Below are 17,910 nucleotides of genomic sequence, written 5' to 3'. Positions count from 1 at the left end.
CAGTCTCACGCGCTGAAGATAAAAGTACTTTTTCTGTGCTCGCTTTGAAATCGTTGAGTTTGTTAATCAAAAATTCGTTAAAGTTTTACAAAATAGGAAATCGATCATAAAACAAATTCCAAATTTCAAATTTGGGCTTCCACATACCCATATTTGCAATAGGATTACGTCATTCAAAATTCGATGACTCTATGTACCGTTGTTTTGTCACAAATATACATACATTTATGCAGATTTTTCATTATTTAATTTCTTCAGATACATTGCTGTCTCTAACATTTGGTGGCAATAGTTTGAAAAGTGAAACGGACATTTAAAGTGAACTAACGCGAAATCGCGAAACGAAAACAATAGTCCTTCAGGGACAAAGCCCCTTTAGACTAATTATAAAAATTAAAATGGGATTTTTTTGTTTACTTTACGATAAAAATTGTTATGATACCTGTCATGATATGGTAAACGCCACGTATGCGCACTTTAGCTTTATCTAGCGCTCCCATTTGCCTCTCTGCTCTGCTACACCGAGTCGGAAGAAACATCACAAGAGGATACTATGAAGAAGGCTTAAGTATGTTATGCTGCAAGCCAGACGAAACGTTACGCTATTAAAGTTATGAGAATTATATCTGCTTATTTGTTCCTGCCGTAAATAGGATTCTGTCCTATACAACGCACCTAGGATTTATGGAAATGCCCACATCAGGTTTACGTTAATACGCATATGGCCAAACTTATGAGGAATTCTCATACTGTCTCAAATATTTTTTGGTACTTTCATATTATCCCGCTATTATTTTATTATGTACTCAGCCATTTAACACTACGCGGATGCCCAACTAAAGCATAGCAGGTGAAGAACCCTCAAGGGATTGCCGTCTTGGTGATCGGGTGTCACACTCCCGGGGCCCCAGTGACCTTTCCTCCTCTTTCTTTCCTCTCCTCTTGTCTAGCTCTTTCTCTCCTATTTCTCTCCCTTGTGGACTGGAGGTTGGGTCTCTACTGGAGGTTGGGGCTCACTGTGAGATGCAGCTACTACTCTGGTTTCTGTTTCACCATAATGAGAATACCGCCTATGCGTTTGCCGTGCATGGTGACCCGTAGGGTGGGAAAGAAGGATCCTGGTAGTTGAGGGGCGAGATACTGTCCCCAACACACTGCGTTTGGCCTCTGCTTCTACTTAAAACGGGAGGCACTTAGCTGTCCCCGCTAGTGTCAATCGTCTGGTCACTAGTCCTATTGGTCAGTGGCTAGGGGATAAACTCTCGGAAGTCTCCGCTTTCGGGAAAGCCGACTATGGGGCTTCAGTTTGCGTGTAGGCCAGGCTAGCCCTAACACAGGGATCTGTGTTCCCTTGTTGGGCTCCATGGTGGGTGGGGCGGTCGGGCCCGAAACTTTCTCTCTTTTCAATATGAAAACTTTAACTTCTTCTCCTAACCATATGGATACGAAAAATTCTGGAGCTGCTAAAAGAATTTTCACTTCGACCTTAGTTAGCACAAGCAAATGTCCAAAGTGCTTAGTTATTACTGGTCAGCTAGAAAATTTATCACCATTCTTCATCCATAAGCATATTGTGGCCTCAGCAGGCGAGCCAAAACGCATAAAAAAGTTCCGTTCAGGATCTCTGCTCATCGAGACTACATCTGACGCACAATCTTCCTCTCTCCTAAAAATGACCAAAATGGAGGAACATTCTATTACTGTATCCCCACATAAGTCTTTGAACACGTCAAGAGGTGTCATTTCGGAAATAGACTTGATATCAGTGTCTGAGGATGAACTTTCAAAAGAACTCGCCGAGCAAAATGTATGTGGGGTCCGCCGAATAAAAGTCCGTAGAGGCGGGCAACTCGTTAACACAAAACATCTTATTCTGACTTTTTCATCTCCAGAGCTACCGAAAGCCATTAAGGCAGGTTACCTGAATTTCCCCATCAGACCTTACGTGCCGAACCCACTGCGCTGCTTCAAGTGTCAACGGTTTGGCCATGCGAAGGCCGCATGCCGGACAAACCTGGCATGTGCTCGCTGTTCTGCAGGTGGTCACGAGAGTCAGGAATGTGTAACTGATCCAAAATGTGCAAACTGTCATGCCGATCATCCAGCATACTCACGAAACTGCCCTAAGTGGAAAGAAGAGAAAGAAATACAGCATATTAAGACTACAAGAAAAATATCCTATCCTGAAGCTAAGAAACTTTTTAGCACGGGTCAGTCAAAAGCAAATGTCTCCTATGCACAAGCCACTAAATCATATCGGTCAATAAGTACACAAACATCGCATAGCACACAGAAGAAGACACCTGAACCAAAAACAAATTACAAAGAAAAAGGTTTTCCTCTACCTCCTCCCAAACATACAATAGACAGTCGAGAAATAAAAACACAAGAAACAGAGAGTTCAAAAAAGAAAATCAAAAGCTCAGAAAAGAGAAGCTCAAGCCGAAGCTCTATTGAAGGGATCTTTTCAGACTATATCGAATCTGAAATGGAAACAGATGGAGGCAGAGATCTCTCGAAAAATGTTCTACCTCACAAAATAAAGAAACAGCATTGAAGCAATAAACATTCCTAATGGCTACTCTCATTTCGTGAAACTGCCAGGGCTTCTATCAGCGTATTGATGGCATTAAGCAACTTATTAATAAATAGCGACCTATTTGTATAGCGATGCAAGAGACATTCCTCAAACCTGGTAATTTTGCAAAGCTACGTAAATACTCGATGATAAGAAAGGATAAGACATTCAGTTGAACGCGCAAGTGGTGGTGTTTGTCTACTTACCTCAATTAATTGCCCTTCGAGTGCTCTCCCTTTGGATACTCCTCTCCAAGCAGTTGCAGTACAGTTGAGCATTCGAACACTGACTACTGTTTGCAGTATTTACATCCCGCCTAATGAGAACATTAATTTAAGAGATTTAGAGGATCTAATTGCCCAACTACCAGCTCCGTTTATTCTAGTCGGTGATTTCAATGGACACAATCCCTGGTGGGGTAGTAAAGACACAAACCCACGAGGGAAGCAAATTGAACAGCTACTCCACGACCACTGTCTCTGTATCCTTAACAACGCAGAAAGCACTTGTTTTCATCAGCCAACAAGGACCTTCCATTCATTGACCTTGCTATTGTTTCTTCACAGCTTTTGCCATTTTGTTTCTTTAATGTCGAGAATTATCTATATAATAGCGATCATTTTCCTATTATCATAAGCATTACAGGAAATAGGAGTGTTTTTATACCTAGAACACCACGCTTTTTGTTGGACAAAGCCGACTGGGACTCTTTCTTACATTATGCTCTTTTTACTGAAGAAAAAAGTAAAGAATGTGCCCATTGATCAGGCTGTGAAGATCATTATAGATAACATTATTCAAGCAGCTGATATATGTATACCAAAAACGTCGGTAAAACAGCCAAAATACCCAAAGCCCTGGTGGAATCCTGAATGCCAGGATGACATCACAAAACAAAGGAAAGCTTGGAGCATTTTTCGGCGATATCCTTCAGAATCAAATCTCATAATATTCAAAAGGGCTAAAGCAAAAGCTCGGCAGGTGCGAAGGAAAAGTCAGAAGAATTCTTGGAGATCTCGTATGTATCTTCGATTAGCTCTTCAACTTCGAGTAAGAAGGTCTGGGAGAGAGTCCGGAAAGCGTTCGGTATCTACAAAGAGCACACACTTTCCATTTTAAAGACAAGTGGTGAAGCAGTTTCTAGTAGGGAAAGAATTGCCAACGCTATTGGACAGAGTTTCTCAGCCGTCTCACACAGTAGTAACTACCCTCTTGAATTTCTTTCCGCAAAAAAAAAAAAAAAAAAAAAAAAAAAAAAAAAAAAAAAAATGCATTGAAAAGCAACTAATTAATTTCAAATCTCCCAATACTGAACCATATAATAAGGATTTTACTGTGCTTGAACTGAAAAGAGCTCTGTTGCAGACAAAAAATTCATGTCCTGGTCCAAATGATATTGCCTATCCTATGCTGAAACATCTTCCTTCCAAGTCATTGGCAGCCATCCTCTTTCTTTTTAATAGAGTATGGAAGGAACAAGACTTTCCAAATGCCTGGAAAACAGCTTTTGTCATCCCCATTGTTAAACCGGGAAAAGACCCTACTAATCTGTCGAATTACCGTCCCATCGCCCTAACTAGCTGCCTCTGCAAACTCTTTGAAAAGATGGTCAACACTTGTCTGGTCTATTATTTAGAGACAAATAATTGTATCTCCCCTTATCAGAACGGTTTTAGAAAAGGAAGAGCAACTGTCGATAATATCCTACTCTTAAAAACAGGTATCCGTAGAGCGTTCGTTAGAAGAAATCATTATGTTTCCATTTTCTTTGATATAGAGAAAGCCTATGATACCACCTGGAGATACGGTATCCTTCGTGACCTATATAGTAATGGTTTACGAGGAAACATGCCGATATTCATCAAACATTTCCTACAGGATCGGAAGTTTCATGTGAAGATAGGCGATACACTTTCTGACATGTTCCATCAAGAAGAGGGCGTTCCGCAAGGAAGTGTATTAAGTGTTACATTATTTAGCATAAAAATTAACTCTATTATAAAACAACTGCCTCCAGCAGTCCAGGGTATGCTCTACGTCGATGAACTGCAAGTCAGTTGCCAAGGAGAAGACCTGAAAGACATTGAGTGTAAACTGCAGACATCTCTCAATAGAATTGTTAAATGGTCGCAGGAAAATGGTTTTAGATTCTTTACTCAAAAGACTGTGTGTGTCCTTTTCTGTCGAAAGAAAATTCCTCACATAGACCCCGAACTTTATCTGCAAGATGTGCTGATTCCTGTAGAAAAGGAAATAAAATTCCTAGGAATGATATTTGACCATAAGCTTACGTTCCTTCCCCATATTACCTATCTAAAAAAGAAATGTTTAAAAGCTATGAATATTCTGAAAGTACTATCAAATACTTCTTGGGGTGCTGATCGAGGCTCAATGCTTCTTATATTATAGAGCTCTCATTCGTTCGAAACTAGATTATGGATCAATCATTTATGGGTCGTCAAGGCCTTCAGTATTAGCCAAACTTGATCCGATACATCACCAAGCACTTTGGATATGCACTGGCGCCTTTAGAACTTCTCCAGTGGAAAGCTTATATGTGGAAAGTAACGAGACCTCCCTGCGGTTAAGACGTGAAAATCTTTGTTTTAAGCATTATTTCAAAGTCTTATCACAAACCGAAAATTCTACGCGGTCAAAATTGCTTACTGACCAATACTCCCGTTTATATCAGGCACGACCATCATGTGTCCCATCTTTCGGCTTGCGGATGAGTGCTTTGGTGGAGGAGTATAATTTGTCTAATATAGATATACAGGTGGAGGATTTTTTTGGATTCCTCCTTGGGAGGATTGGAGAATCCATTCTCTGGATACATTTCGACACTGGAGTAAATCACAAACTAACGAAATCATCTACAAGCATATTTTTTTTTTTAACATAGAAACAAATATAGGAAATATATCCCTCTATATACAGACGGATCAAAATCCCAGGATCATGTTGGTGCCGCTTTCGTCACAGGGGTTCGATTACATACAGTTTGCTCTGTGCTTACTTCTGAGCTTACTGCAATCCATCTGGCTTTGACTTACCTTTCAAAACAAAAGTACATAAAGTTTATTATCTACACAGATTCCATGAGTGCCTTAATGTCATTGTAAAATCACGCTTAATGTACTCACCCAGTTGCAACCAGAATCCTGAAGCTGAATCATTCGTTAAAAATTCGGGGATACCAGATTCTTTATTCGTGGATCCCTTGACACGTTGCCATTAAGGGGAATGAATTGGCAGATATTGCAGCTAAAACTGCAACCACAATGTACAATCTTCGGATTCCACTGGCAGACATCAAAGGGTTTGTCAAAAGCAAAATTCTCAGCAAATGGCAGAAGCAATGGGATGACAAAGTATATAACAAGCTGAGAAATGTAAAACCCACCATTGAATACTGGCCATGTATGGCTAATAGAAGGGAGGATGTCCTCTTGACTCGACTGAGAATTGGCCATTGTCGTCTGACCCATGAGTATCTTCTGAAGGGAGAAGAGAATTCCAGTTGCCCAAACTGCAATGCAAATCTGACAGTCCATCACATCTTGGTGGAATGCCAGAGTTTTAATTATTTTCGCCAAAAACATTTTAATTGTTCAGAACTGGACTTAGGAAATTTAATTGGAAAAACACATCATCTTAATTTGTTTCTGTTTTTAAAAGATATTGGCTTTTATAATAGACTTTAAACCTGTTTTTTAAAAGATATCAGCTTTTATCATAGATTGTAATCTGTCTCTTTTTACCTAAGCTGGAAGTTTTTACAAATGACTAATTGCATTGTTACCATTTGTCTAGCGCAGATAACCTTGACAGGTTTTGTGCCAAATTACAATAATCCAATCCAATCCAACACTACGCGGAAGGAGGGATCCCCGCGGAGATTTTTTTTTAAGGGAGGCTGACTCGCATCCACGTTACACCCGGAGAAAACCACGAAAATGCCCTTGCAGCCAGCCCCATTAGCCGGAACTGGAACACCGGACCGAACTACTAGTGTTCAGGGCTTTTACAACTCGACCGCTAGTGGACGTATTATCCGTTTAATCGTGAATGTTGCTTACCATCGAACTATGAAAATTAGCTGAGATCCTGAGCCAAACTTGCACCAGTCTTTCCTGTGGAATTCAGAAAGAACTGACGCCTCTTTATTTAATAAGAATCTGTATTCGACATGCTTCGTTTTTGCTCTTAATAAAAAGGCATGTTTCGGTTTCTACTATTTTTTCAGACCCTCCGATTTCACCAGAATCTCTGTTTAACGCCCATTAATACAAACTTTCAGCAAATGATTGTTTCAATCTATGATTGTTTTTCCTCCGTATTCAGCTGACTACATGGTGTCTATTACTGCACACTTTTTTTTTAATGGTAAGGCCTCACAACTTTGAAAATAATCGACTGTTTACTATTTTGTAGAATTCAGGTCCTAAATTTTAATCATTTATTTTTTAGTATGCAAGAAAAATAAAGCAAGAGTAGTTATTTTATGTTCTTATTCATGAAAACAAAAACTGGTTTAATGAGGATCAGTCGGGGTAACATCAGACGAATACTCAGATGTTGTGAGTTATTTTGTTACGTTACGCTTACATAACTGGCACAACTCGCCCTGCTTTTTGACAATTTCGCAGTCGACGGGATAATACGTAAGTACCCTTTATTAAATAAAACTCTTTAAAATCAAGGTCCTGTTTTTTGGATGATCTTGTGTTTTTGAACATTTGTAGATTATACTGCAATTTAGTATTTTACCATTGCAACATCGAAACTTCGACTACGATTATACTTTCGCCTTCAAATTTATGTTATTGTGTTTCTACCACTGTGAAACATTAGAGAGACTTGACCCCTCCTCGAAAGATTTTGATTCCAGTGACTGCCATTATTAAGTTTTTTTTTTTTTCAAGAGATAAGAAAACGTGAATGTCTTGATTTCCAGATGCTTTAACATTGCTCTTATGAGTTTTCTTGTAATTCCTTAATCACATTCCTAAAAGCATTTTAAAACCTGCCCCATAATTACGTTATTTACAATTTCATTTCTATTTTCAGGGAAATGGCTGGAGTTCTGATTACAACCATATGGCTTTTCACGTGCAAGCAGTCCCCTACGATCAAGTAAGTTTCATTGGATTTGCTTAGTTCAATACAATAATTTTGATAAAAGATTTATTTCCTCCTTCAAAGTTAGGTAGTTATTTGAAATGCTGGAAATGAAAAATATTTAAAACTTCACTTCCTAATATTTTACGTTTTGAATGAATAAGTTATAGAGATAAGATGTGGTTTCTGTTCCTCGAAAGAAAGAATAATGTGGTTTTGAAGATGAAAATCGCGGTTTTTTGCACAAACGATGCCTTTCGAAATAATAAAGCTATCTCATTTGAAGCACAGCCCACCAGCGGCCGAGCGGTAAAGACGCTGAACACTGGTAGTTCGGTCCGAGGTTCGAATCCCGCGAACGGGCTGGCTGCATGGGCGTTTTCGTGGTTTTCCTCATGTGTAACGTGTATACGAGCCAGTTTTCCTTAGAAAGTCCTCCACGAAGGCATCCCTCCCCTTAGGCAGATAGCCCTCGTGTGCTTTTCCATAACTGAATAATCCAATCCAATCCATTTGAAGCACATAAAGACTGAATTTTACAAATCATAAAATGCTTGTTTAACAATTATTTATAATTAATATGTAAGCATTATTATTAACTAACTTTAAGTACTTACGCATTAACCGTGGACCGTTGGCGGAAATTCCGGCAATGGTCGTTAGTCGTTACTGCGGAATTCTAAAGGACACGGTCATCCATAGTTGGTGTTGAATACGGCTATTTGGCCGATTGATGAGATAATACCGTAACTACCTAACTTTATTATTTATGATTGTTAATATTATAGTTCAATATTAGCTGAAATTTTAAATATGAAAAGAATGGATATCATTATTTTCATTAATTTTCCTGTCTCCAGTGTGTCCTTCAACTACCTTTTTTAAATTTTACATCTTATAGTCATACAAAAATGCTGTTTAGTAATTTTAGTGTCTACAAATACAGATGGTAAAAATGGTTGGCTACGTGTGTGAATCCGTGCTTTCTTTCATGGTGATAGAAATGCAAATTAATTTCAATACCTTCGGTCGAAGATTTTTCCCATAAGGGCTTAATCCCCTTTGGCAAACAAATGAATGTATATTTTGTTATAATTTATTCCCAACTGGTCACTTATTAAATTACACATTTGTATAATTTGCGGCTTATGAGTTGCAAATTAACAATAATGAATTTTCTAAAGAAATCATTAAAACATCTCCATTCTTAGGCAGATAACCATTGTGGACTTTGCCATATTCAAATGACCTAACCTGTATTTAAATGGTGCTGTAGATCTTTAATAAGCTAGAGTGATGTCTAAAATTTACAGGTTTTTTTTTATATTGATTTCTGTGAAAGTAAACTGAAAGTAGAATTTATAAATTATAGGTGTATATTTCCTCGTTGGTGTATTTGTTGCAAATCGAAACCACCGAACCTGTCAAATGCTCCTACTGTTTACATGGAAATGGGCCAATCCTCTTTGCTGTCTTCTGCCTCTGAAATTTAGGTGGGATGAATTATTTTTCTTTTAAGCATGCTTCTCTTGCTGAACATTCTTGATATAAATTTAAACTTTTCTATTTGAGTGCCAAATAAAAATAATTAAAAATGTAACCTTTAAACTCAATGTTTCTGTTACTATCAATTAAAGTTATTGGGTTGGAAAGAAAGTAATTTCGGTTGTCCCAAATAAGATAGTGTTATGAGACTGATAGAAGAATATCAAAAGTAACATATTTTTTTTCCTTTTGAGATTGGGCAGCCGACAACTTTAGGTTGCTATAGAAACCAATTCTGTGTGTTTGTTGTTTACAACTGTTAGTTTGTGGTCAGTTTTCACATGGGGTGCAAATATAAACACTTTCGATAGATTTAAAATTTTTATTTTCAGAAAGACAAAAAGAATGCGGCTGAGGCTCAACACGACATATATGTAGATTATGGTGTTGATTGCTTAACAGAACGTACGGGTCAGAAATAGTTTAAAAAATTTCATTCTGGAGATTTTTCATTTGAAGATGACCAAAGTTCTGGCCGACCTTTTGAAGTTAATGATGACAAAATTAAATCGAATCAAAATGTGCAGGAAAAATATATCATACACAACAATTGAAAATCACTTAAGATGTCTTGAACTCGTTAAGAAGCTCGGTATTTGGGCTGCTAATGAATTACAAAAAAATCGCTTAACCCAACGAATCAACATTTGCGATAAGCATTTCAAACGTAATGCAGTCGACCAAGTTTTGAAACGAATTATCACTGGTGATGAAAAGTGGATTGTCTCTATAATAACTTTTCTCGAAAAAGATCATGGTCCAAGCGTGAGGAATCAGAGAAAATTATATCGAAAGCTAAATTGCATCAGATAAAGATTATGCTGCCATGGTGGGATTATGAGTGTATTCTGCATTTTGAGCTGCTTCCAAACAACCAAATTAACTCAGATATTTACTGCCAATAAACGAATCGTGTTCCACCACGACAATGCGAGGTTTCACATCTTTAGCAACACGTACGAAATTATTGGAGCTTGTCTGGAAAGTGACGTCGCATATCCCATTTAGCTCCCAACATGCACCATCGGATTGTCATTTATTTCGAAGTTTGCAAAACTTCTTGGTGCTTCTTCGATATAACGGTCTTGAACCATATTTTAGATTTAATTTTGCAATTTTAGATTTAATTAGCTATAATTTCTTACATTTTTTTTAGTTAGTGAATGAATTTATTCGCCAAGCTCTTGAAGCGCGAATATAAAAATGAACAGCACAATATATAATAATAGCAATAGTACATGTCGTTTCTTAAGAATATAGTTTATCTTTATTATTATTTTATCACATGTAGTTGTTCCAATCAATTACACAATTTCATGGACATCAACTCCTCTGCTCAAGAATACATAAACCTAATGGCAGTGACGAAAGATATTCCGGAACAGCTGAACTAATTTCCAACACGAAGGCCCTTTTTCAATTTGCGATTTTTAACATTGCACCTCCAAACGATTTTGTCGTTAACATAAAGTTTCACGTTGTGGCCACTTTTGCATACTCGTTTGTCAGGTAAAAGACTTCTTTCATGAAAAAATAATATGGCATCCACCTCATTTCTAGTTAATTAAAGATCGTTAACGTCATATTCACACACAGGGCCAGTACAGGATTTACGTATAAGCAACACAAGTTATGACTTAGGGCCCCCACTTTCTTGTGGCCTTAAGCTATAGCTTGAAATAGACAAAAATTTTAAATATAGTATAAATATAGTATTAAAATAAAGTATAACAGACTTATTAAGGACTCCATATCTCAAAAATCTTAGGGCCTCATCAAGTCTCAATCCAACACTGCACAGGGCGAGATTATGTGGCGAAGTATAAGAACACGTAGCCGCTGCTAATATACTATCGCGTGGTGAGGTATAAGAGCACGCAGCCAGATTTTGGCGAGATATCTCAGTTGATTGGCGATTCAGTCTCGGGAGCCGCTTATAACAAAGTACCAACTTAAATGGCAAGTAAATTAACCTCAAATTGGAATTGGTTGATTTTCGTTTTCTTTATTTCTTGCCGATAAAATCCAGAAGTTCTGTGAGCGCTGAATTATGAAATTACCAGAAAGAAGTCATTGAACAGAATGTAAAATATTTGGCTGTTTAAAGTTCATTTTTTTTTTTGACAGAAAAAATTGTGTTTTATATCTCGCTTAAAAAAAAAAAAAACGAGATTACCTTTTTTTGCAACCCAATATTAATGGTATATGAAATATATTACTTTCTTCACAGAAATGTTTCCTTTTAAATTCAGTATCTTTTATGTTGCAACGAATTCTAAGACGGCATTGAAATAAATAGCTAAAGAATATAACAAAAAAAAAAAAAATTCAGAACATGACTTTTAGCAGACTTAAAATAATGAAATCTGAAGGAAAAAGCAATATTAATAGTTTCTTCATGAATGTTAAACTTTGATCCAAATTCAAAAGACCGTCGTTGCAATGGTATTCAATATTTAAACAAGTTTTCAAAGATAAATTTACTTAGAGAAGAAAAGATCTAAATTAGTTAATAAGAAACATATTAGTTAAGCTTTTGTATTAAGGTATTATTTGTTAACTATGAGTTCTTTGATGGGCATGAATATATACAAGTTTTTCGCACACTTGTTGAGAGATTTGGATAAAGAAAGTGATTTAAATTAACAGATATAAAGAAACAGTTATCAATAACTGAAGAATAAATTGTTTTCTACTATAGCCAAAATTTTCATAATTCGAAAATGGTTCGTGCAAATAAATTTCGGATGGAAACCCAGATTCTTTTTTTACTTCTCGAAGAAGAATTCTCAGTAGGTTAAGTTTCAGCGTAGAAACTATGTATAAATCTTGAAATCAAGGACCTAAGGGCTCAATGAACAATAATGTTTTATAATCGGAAACAAACTGTTAATCACTTTCTATAGAAAATAAAATGTTCGTGCTCATTCTAAAGCGCTACATATTTCAAAAATTAAAGCGAACACTTTCAAAAATGATTTAACGACACAACAAGCAATATCATTAGTTCTTAAATACTTATATTTGCTGAGAATAAAGTCATAAAGAAAGACTGAAGTTTGTAAAAGGCAAAAATACTATGCTAGCATTCTTCCGAGGCATATAACGCAGCATAAAATCAGAGGTAGAATCCTGCACAAAAATTATTCACCTTTTAAAAAATAGAAATTTGTTGCGATTATAGATTAAAAGGACTTGATTTAAAAATGTGTAACAAAAAGCAGATAATTTGCTATGACAACAAAGGAGAGATAGATTTTAAAACTTATAGAAAAATTGTCAATAAAGGACTTGTGACAGCAGAGGATTTTCCATGCAGTGGAAACCTATAAAATAAGTGTCAAAAGGAATTAAAAAATAAGTTCTACGTATTAAATATGTATTACGTAACAGTCAGTTTTTTGATTCTCACATTTGAAAGAATGCTGTTTTCCGGAGTGGTGTGCTGGCTAGTAATGCCTACTGCCAGATCGTTGGGTCTGGGTCCAAAACCCCGTACAAAACGTGGATGTTTCTAAATATGTACTGTCTTTACAGCATGGGAACACTTAAATCGCTATCGATCCAAAAGACCTCTCGAAACACTGTTGTAGAGGAGGAGTAGATGACTTTGGATTCGTCCTTCGGAGCGTTCTCCATCAAAATTTAGATAGAGCTCAAAATCGTACTTTTATTTTTACGAAGTCCAAGGTCTTGCCTAACGACAACCGCTCTTTTTCTCTTGGACATGAATAATCTGTAAACTTCATCGAAGTAGGTATCTCAAAATCGGAAGCTTGTGTCAGTTTTTTATTTGCACAAAACAAAGCATAAAAATTTGAATTCCAAAACCAAAGCCAAGAATTACAATTTAACATTTAGTACAAATTTCCTAGAAAAAACGGAAACTAAATCTATGTAAAATGCACCCTGTTTTTCATGTAATCAAATCTCTTGAAGTAGCATCAATAGTTATCCAAACTTTGCACTGCTAAAAAAGGCACTCTCTACTCTTCGAACCAAATACAGTTGATGGACTATGGAAAGCAGCACAAAACGAATGGGAAAAAATGATGATAAAATTAATAAATGTCTTTTGTCATGGAACTTAAGACATATAATGGTAATTAAAAGAAAGACCATCAGAGACAGCACTTAAAAATATAAGATTCATAATTAATTGTTTTCTTAATGTTAAAAAAACGTTCAAAAATGGCCGAGCACTCTGTGTTTCCAAGTTTTTATTCAACTTCTCTCAATATTAAAATCTATTTTATCCCAGTTTCTTTAAATGAGGGAGGTATTAATATTTTTAATGTGATACCGAAAATGCTCCTTTTTCAAAACTTTTCTTCTTATGCTTGGACGACTAGGTTTGTTTTTTCTCGCCATTTTCGATTGTTATTGAATGAGAAAAATAGTCTTGGGATGATAAAATGGTATCAACTCACAAGAGAGATAAAAAGTTTTTAAATTAGAGTTAATTGAAAATTTAGAACGTAAATCAGCTAACCAACTGAAAATGACAGGGTAATTATGTATTAACGCAACCACCTTAACAGAAGTCATCAAATTTTCAAAAAACGCCCATATCTGGCAACCATGCGAATGAGAGTTCTTCAGCTTTTAAAAAGCAACGTCACCATTTTCATATGCGTTCTTTTTTTTTTTTTTTAATTCCAAATTCAAATGATTATGTATATATAATTGTGATAGTTTTTGCTTTAAACTGAATTTTTAAATTTGCCCTTATGGGATTTATAGCAGTAGAAGTCATAGCGCAGAATTTTTTTTCCAGGAAGTCATATTTTGCCACGAAATCGCTGAAGAAATCAGTACTTTGAATCTATTCACTAAGCGATCGCCATGAAATTTTCACCTGAACAAAAGAAACGAATAGCCTCGTGTAAATAGATTTATTAATTGATGCACTAATTCAAAAATAAAAAAAATTGATGTGGACACCCCATGACTTCCTTGTACTTGTTAAATTATACACATTTTTGCTGCATTTCATTTAAACTTATTTCCTAAACATAAAACACCGAATACAGTCAACACAGTTTAATAAACAGGTTTTAGAATTAAAATTAGAGTTTCTACGCAAAAATAAGCAATTCGGTCAGCGGGCAAGAAGGCAGATTTCTCGGTGCACAAAATTGAAAGTTTACTTTTGGTCCTACTCGGCAAAAAGACACTGAAAAGGCAGAAACCGACTTAATTCACTATTCTGCTAAGTTTCAAATGTAAACAAATGGCTGCTCTGCTGGGCTTTGTCGCACTTAAACAGCTTTTAAATTGTGGATTATTCCACAGCTCTTGCATGCAGATTAAATAAAGGCATAAAAACCTTATATGGAACATAATAGCAACATAATTGAATCACTTTTAAAGTAAAAAATGCACAATTTACTCACATATAAGAACAAAAATAATTGAGGTCATTGAGCCGAGTAACAGAGTGGATATATATATATATACTTCTTACAAGGAAGTAAAAGGAGTGCGTAATAAATAATTTATTTTTCAATTAAAGCCACAACTCTTCTTTTCTTCTTTGAAATATCATAAAGTTCGCTGAGGTGGCTGCGCTAATACGTACGTATGTAAGGTATTATTTGCGTAACAAATGCGGAGTTTATTGCAAAATATCTTTTATATTATTGCATTAACAGCAATTTTTTTAATCACAGATTTTTTTATTTTGATTTGTGAGTTTTAATAGTTTGTTAATGGGTTTTTTTTTAAGTATTTTTTCAGCAATGGAAATGGTTTCCACTTTAACTTTCCTCACTGCTACGCACAATAAAGCCTAATTTTGAAAATTTTGATTTGTCTCTTCCTTAATTTAAAAGAATATGTCGTATTCTTTTAAATACGACCATCAGAGTCTAATATAAAAGAATATGAAAAATGTGTCGTCATTCTATAAATATCCCTTGTCTTGCCTGGGTATAACCCTATAAAAACTTTATACATGTTCTTCATTTTTCCTAATATTTAGATTTTTATTTGTCACTCAGAACGAATCACTACTTTTAATTTCGAAGCTGCAATTTCGTTATCTTACGTTACCATTTTTATTTCAGCTAGGCTATTCGACATTAAAATGTATGTTCAGATTGTTTGTGCAAAGCTATGGATTCGATCTAACTGGTAAGATAAGCACTTTTAGAAGTACTGCAAAGTTTGTTTAGCATTTTTAGGAGTATTTTAAATTTTCTTTGCAATGTATGGAAGACAGTATACTTAAATCGTTGAATATCGAATTTATTCTATGCATTCTACCTATGCAAAGCACACTAGGGCTATCTGCCTAAATGGAGGGATGTCTTCGTAACGGGCTTTGTGGTTCACATTCACCTTAAACAAAGAAAAATCACAAAACTTTTTACGCAGTTAGGAAGTTCGTCGGGATTTGAACTACCAGTTTTCAGCTTTCTCATCCTCTCGGCTTCTGGTGGACCTTAAATTGTTAAGAAGTATTTCCTACAAATTATCACCAAAAACTATCTGAACTAAATATTTAGAATCATAAATAGAAGAGTTATCATAAAAATATTAAAAATATTATCGTCTCGGCATTAGAAAGCTTTTTAAGTTACATAAAGCTATGTTACGAAAGAAATACTCATCGCTAAAAAAATAAAGATAATTTTCTTTTCTATTTATTAGGACAGGATGTAAAGCAAATCTTGTTACTTAAAGTTATGTTAAAAATGTGCTAAGATTCACATACATGGAAATTCAATACTATAAGCATAGTATACTCAAAGAAAGTACTTTCATGACTCCTTGAGTGAATTATTTCAGGATCAGCAGATCAACTAAGATCAGTTAACAGTTTAATGCTATCAACAGTCGAAAATAAGAATGTTTCTTTAGCAGAAAAATACTGATGCTAAAGAAAATCTAAAGACCATATAGGAATCCCAATATCTTTGCTTGTCTCCTATTAAACCATGGAGAAAGATATACCCCGAGATAAATACAGCAGAAGGTTTTATGCATTTGCATTTTAGAATTTTCTTCCTTCATGCACATACAAATTTATGTACAATAGTATAAAATTTAATAAATACTTGTCAGTAAAAGTGTCTTGCAAGATAAAAAAATTCTAATTATATATTGAATTCAAATATATTCAATCAGAAGATACTACAATTAGTTTCTCTATGTTATTTAAAATAGTCCGTAAATATAATTCGACAGACTAAGGTTTAATTCTAATTAATGATCATATTAAAATTAAGTTTCTTATTATTAATTTGTTTCTCAAAATTGCTTGTTGACGATTTTATGTCAACGATGGATATTACTACAAATAATTCGAAAGTAGAAGATATACGCTGGATTAATTAATGTTGAAAACCATACTATAAGGGAATAAATAAATTCGTGTGTACAATTAAGAAAATTTGCTCTCTATGAAGAATTTCTGAAAAGCTAATGGATAGATTTTAATGTAATTTAGTATGACTGCATTTATAACCGAGAAAGACATGTACCATTCAAAAGTCATTTTATGTACGCATGATTATCGGCAAAGCTTATAGTGCAGAGACTCACAAAATCCATGTTGTGATGATGAACTGAAAATGAATCAAATATGGGGTATGGTCTCCTCACACAGCCAGACAGGTGTCTAGCGTGCCAGCGTACTGGGCAGAAGGCAGCTGAGGAATCTCTGTGGTAGTCGATCCCGCTTCTGACCCAAGGCAGTTTCGAATCCAGTGTGTTTCTTGGCGGCGAATGGTGAGATGAAATGCTCTCCCAATACTATCCCAGACATGCTTTAGAGCAAGGGTTCTCAACCGGTGGTACGCGTATCATTGGTGGTACGCAAGAGAAAAACAGGTGGTACGCAAAGAAGCAAAGTATTTTTAACTGTTAAATTCAAAAATTATAATCCCATCATCCTGATTGAGTTTTTTCTCTAACATTCGTAAATTTATGCGATCTGAGCTTTTTTCAAGAGGGGTGGTGGTGGTAGTAGTACTTTGTAGTGGTGGTACTAAAGGTTTTAAGCTTTTGTTTAGATGGTACGCCTAAGTCAAAAGGTTAAGAACCGCTGCTTTAGAGGGTTAAAGAGATTTAGCTGGCCATTCAATGCGTTAAATACTTTCATTTTGCAGGTAATGATTGACTGGGTAAGCACTACGTGAACGAGCTTTGTCGTTCATTAATAGGAACCCAGGACTAACTGCGCTCTTGAAAAGTCGAACATAAAACTCTGAGATATCCTCTTTATACCTCATAGCAGTTAAGGAGTCTTTGTCAAACGCATGCAGGAGTGTGCGGCAGTTCAACATAATACTTACCCATACCATTATACTCCACTACTGAAATGATCCTTTTTCTTGATAAGGGAGGGATGGTATCGTGTTCCAGGTTCTCTGCAGATACTCGTTTAGTGTGGTGCTAACTTGTCTACATCATGCTAGACGTGCTTTCTCGTGTGCTGCAGTGAGCAAGACGGAAACATTGCGTCTTCTGGCACACAGCTGTATCTCATGAAGCTTTCAGACAACTGTAGACCGTGAAACTCGGGTTCCAGTGGCAGCATACAGCGCACATGAGAGCTATGAAGTTGTAGTTGTCCTGTTTCGCCATGATAAAGAGCCAAATAACGATCGTCATTCATCGTTGTGGATCTTGGTCGACTTTATCCATATCTTTTTCATATG

General features: G+C 35.8%; 1 protein-coding gene across 5 annotated transcripts in view; it reads left to right on the top strand.

Annotated features, from left to right (window-relative positions):
• LOC118189512 (transmembrane protein 220-like) overlaps positions 1 to 17,910 on the top strand; it is a 56,462-nt gene that overhangs the window by 35,306 nt on the left and 3,246 nt on the right. For 3 of the 5 annotated variants that reach the window (XM_035360133.2, XM_035360132.2, XM_035360134.2), the window contains one exon: positions 7,649 to 7,714. In XM_035360133.2, the coding sequence (XP_035216024.1) occupies positions 7,649 to 7,714 (66 nt within the window). Of the gene's footprint in view, positions 1 to 7,648; positions 7,715 to 9,071; positions 9,193 to 15,312; positions 15,380 to 17,910 lie in introns of all 5 variants that reach the window. The other 2 variants (XR_004758285.2, XM_035360135.2) reach the window with 2 other exon arrangements.

Source organism: Stegodyphus dumicola, chromosome 6 (assembly GCF_044657685.1).
Source record: "Stegodyphus dumicola isolate Sdum_Otavi_A_Nest chromosome 6, ASM4465768v1".
NCBI lineage: Eukaryota > Metazoa > Arthropoda > Arachnida > Araneae > Eresidae > Stegodyphus > Stegodyphus dumicola.
Note: the sequence above shows the minus strand (reverse complement) of the source record. Positions and strands in the feature narration are given on the sequence as shown.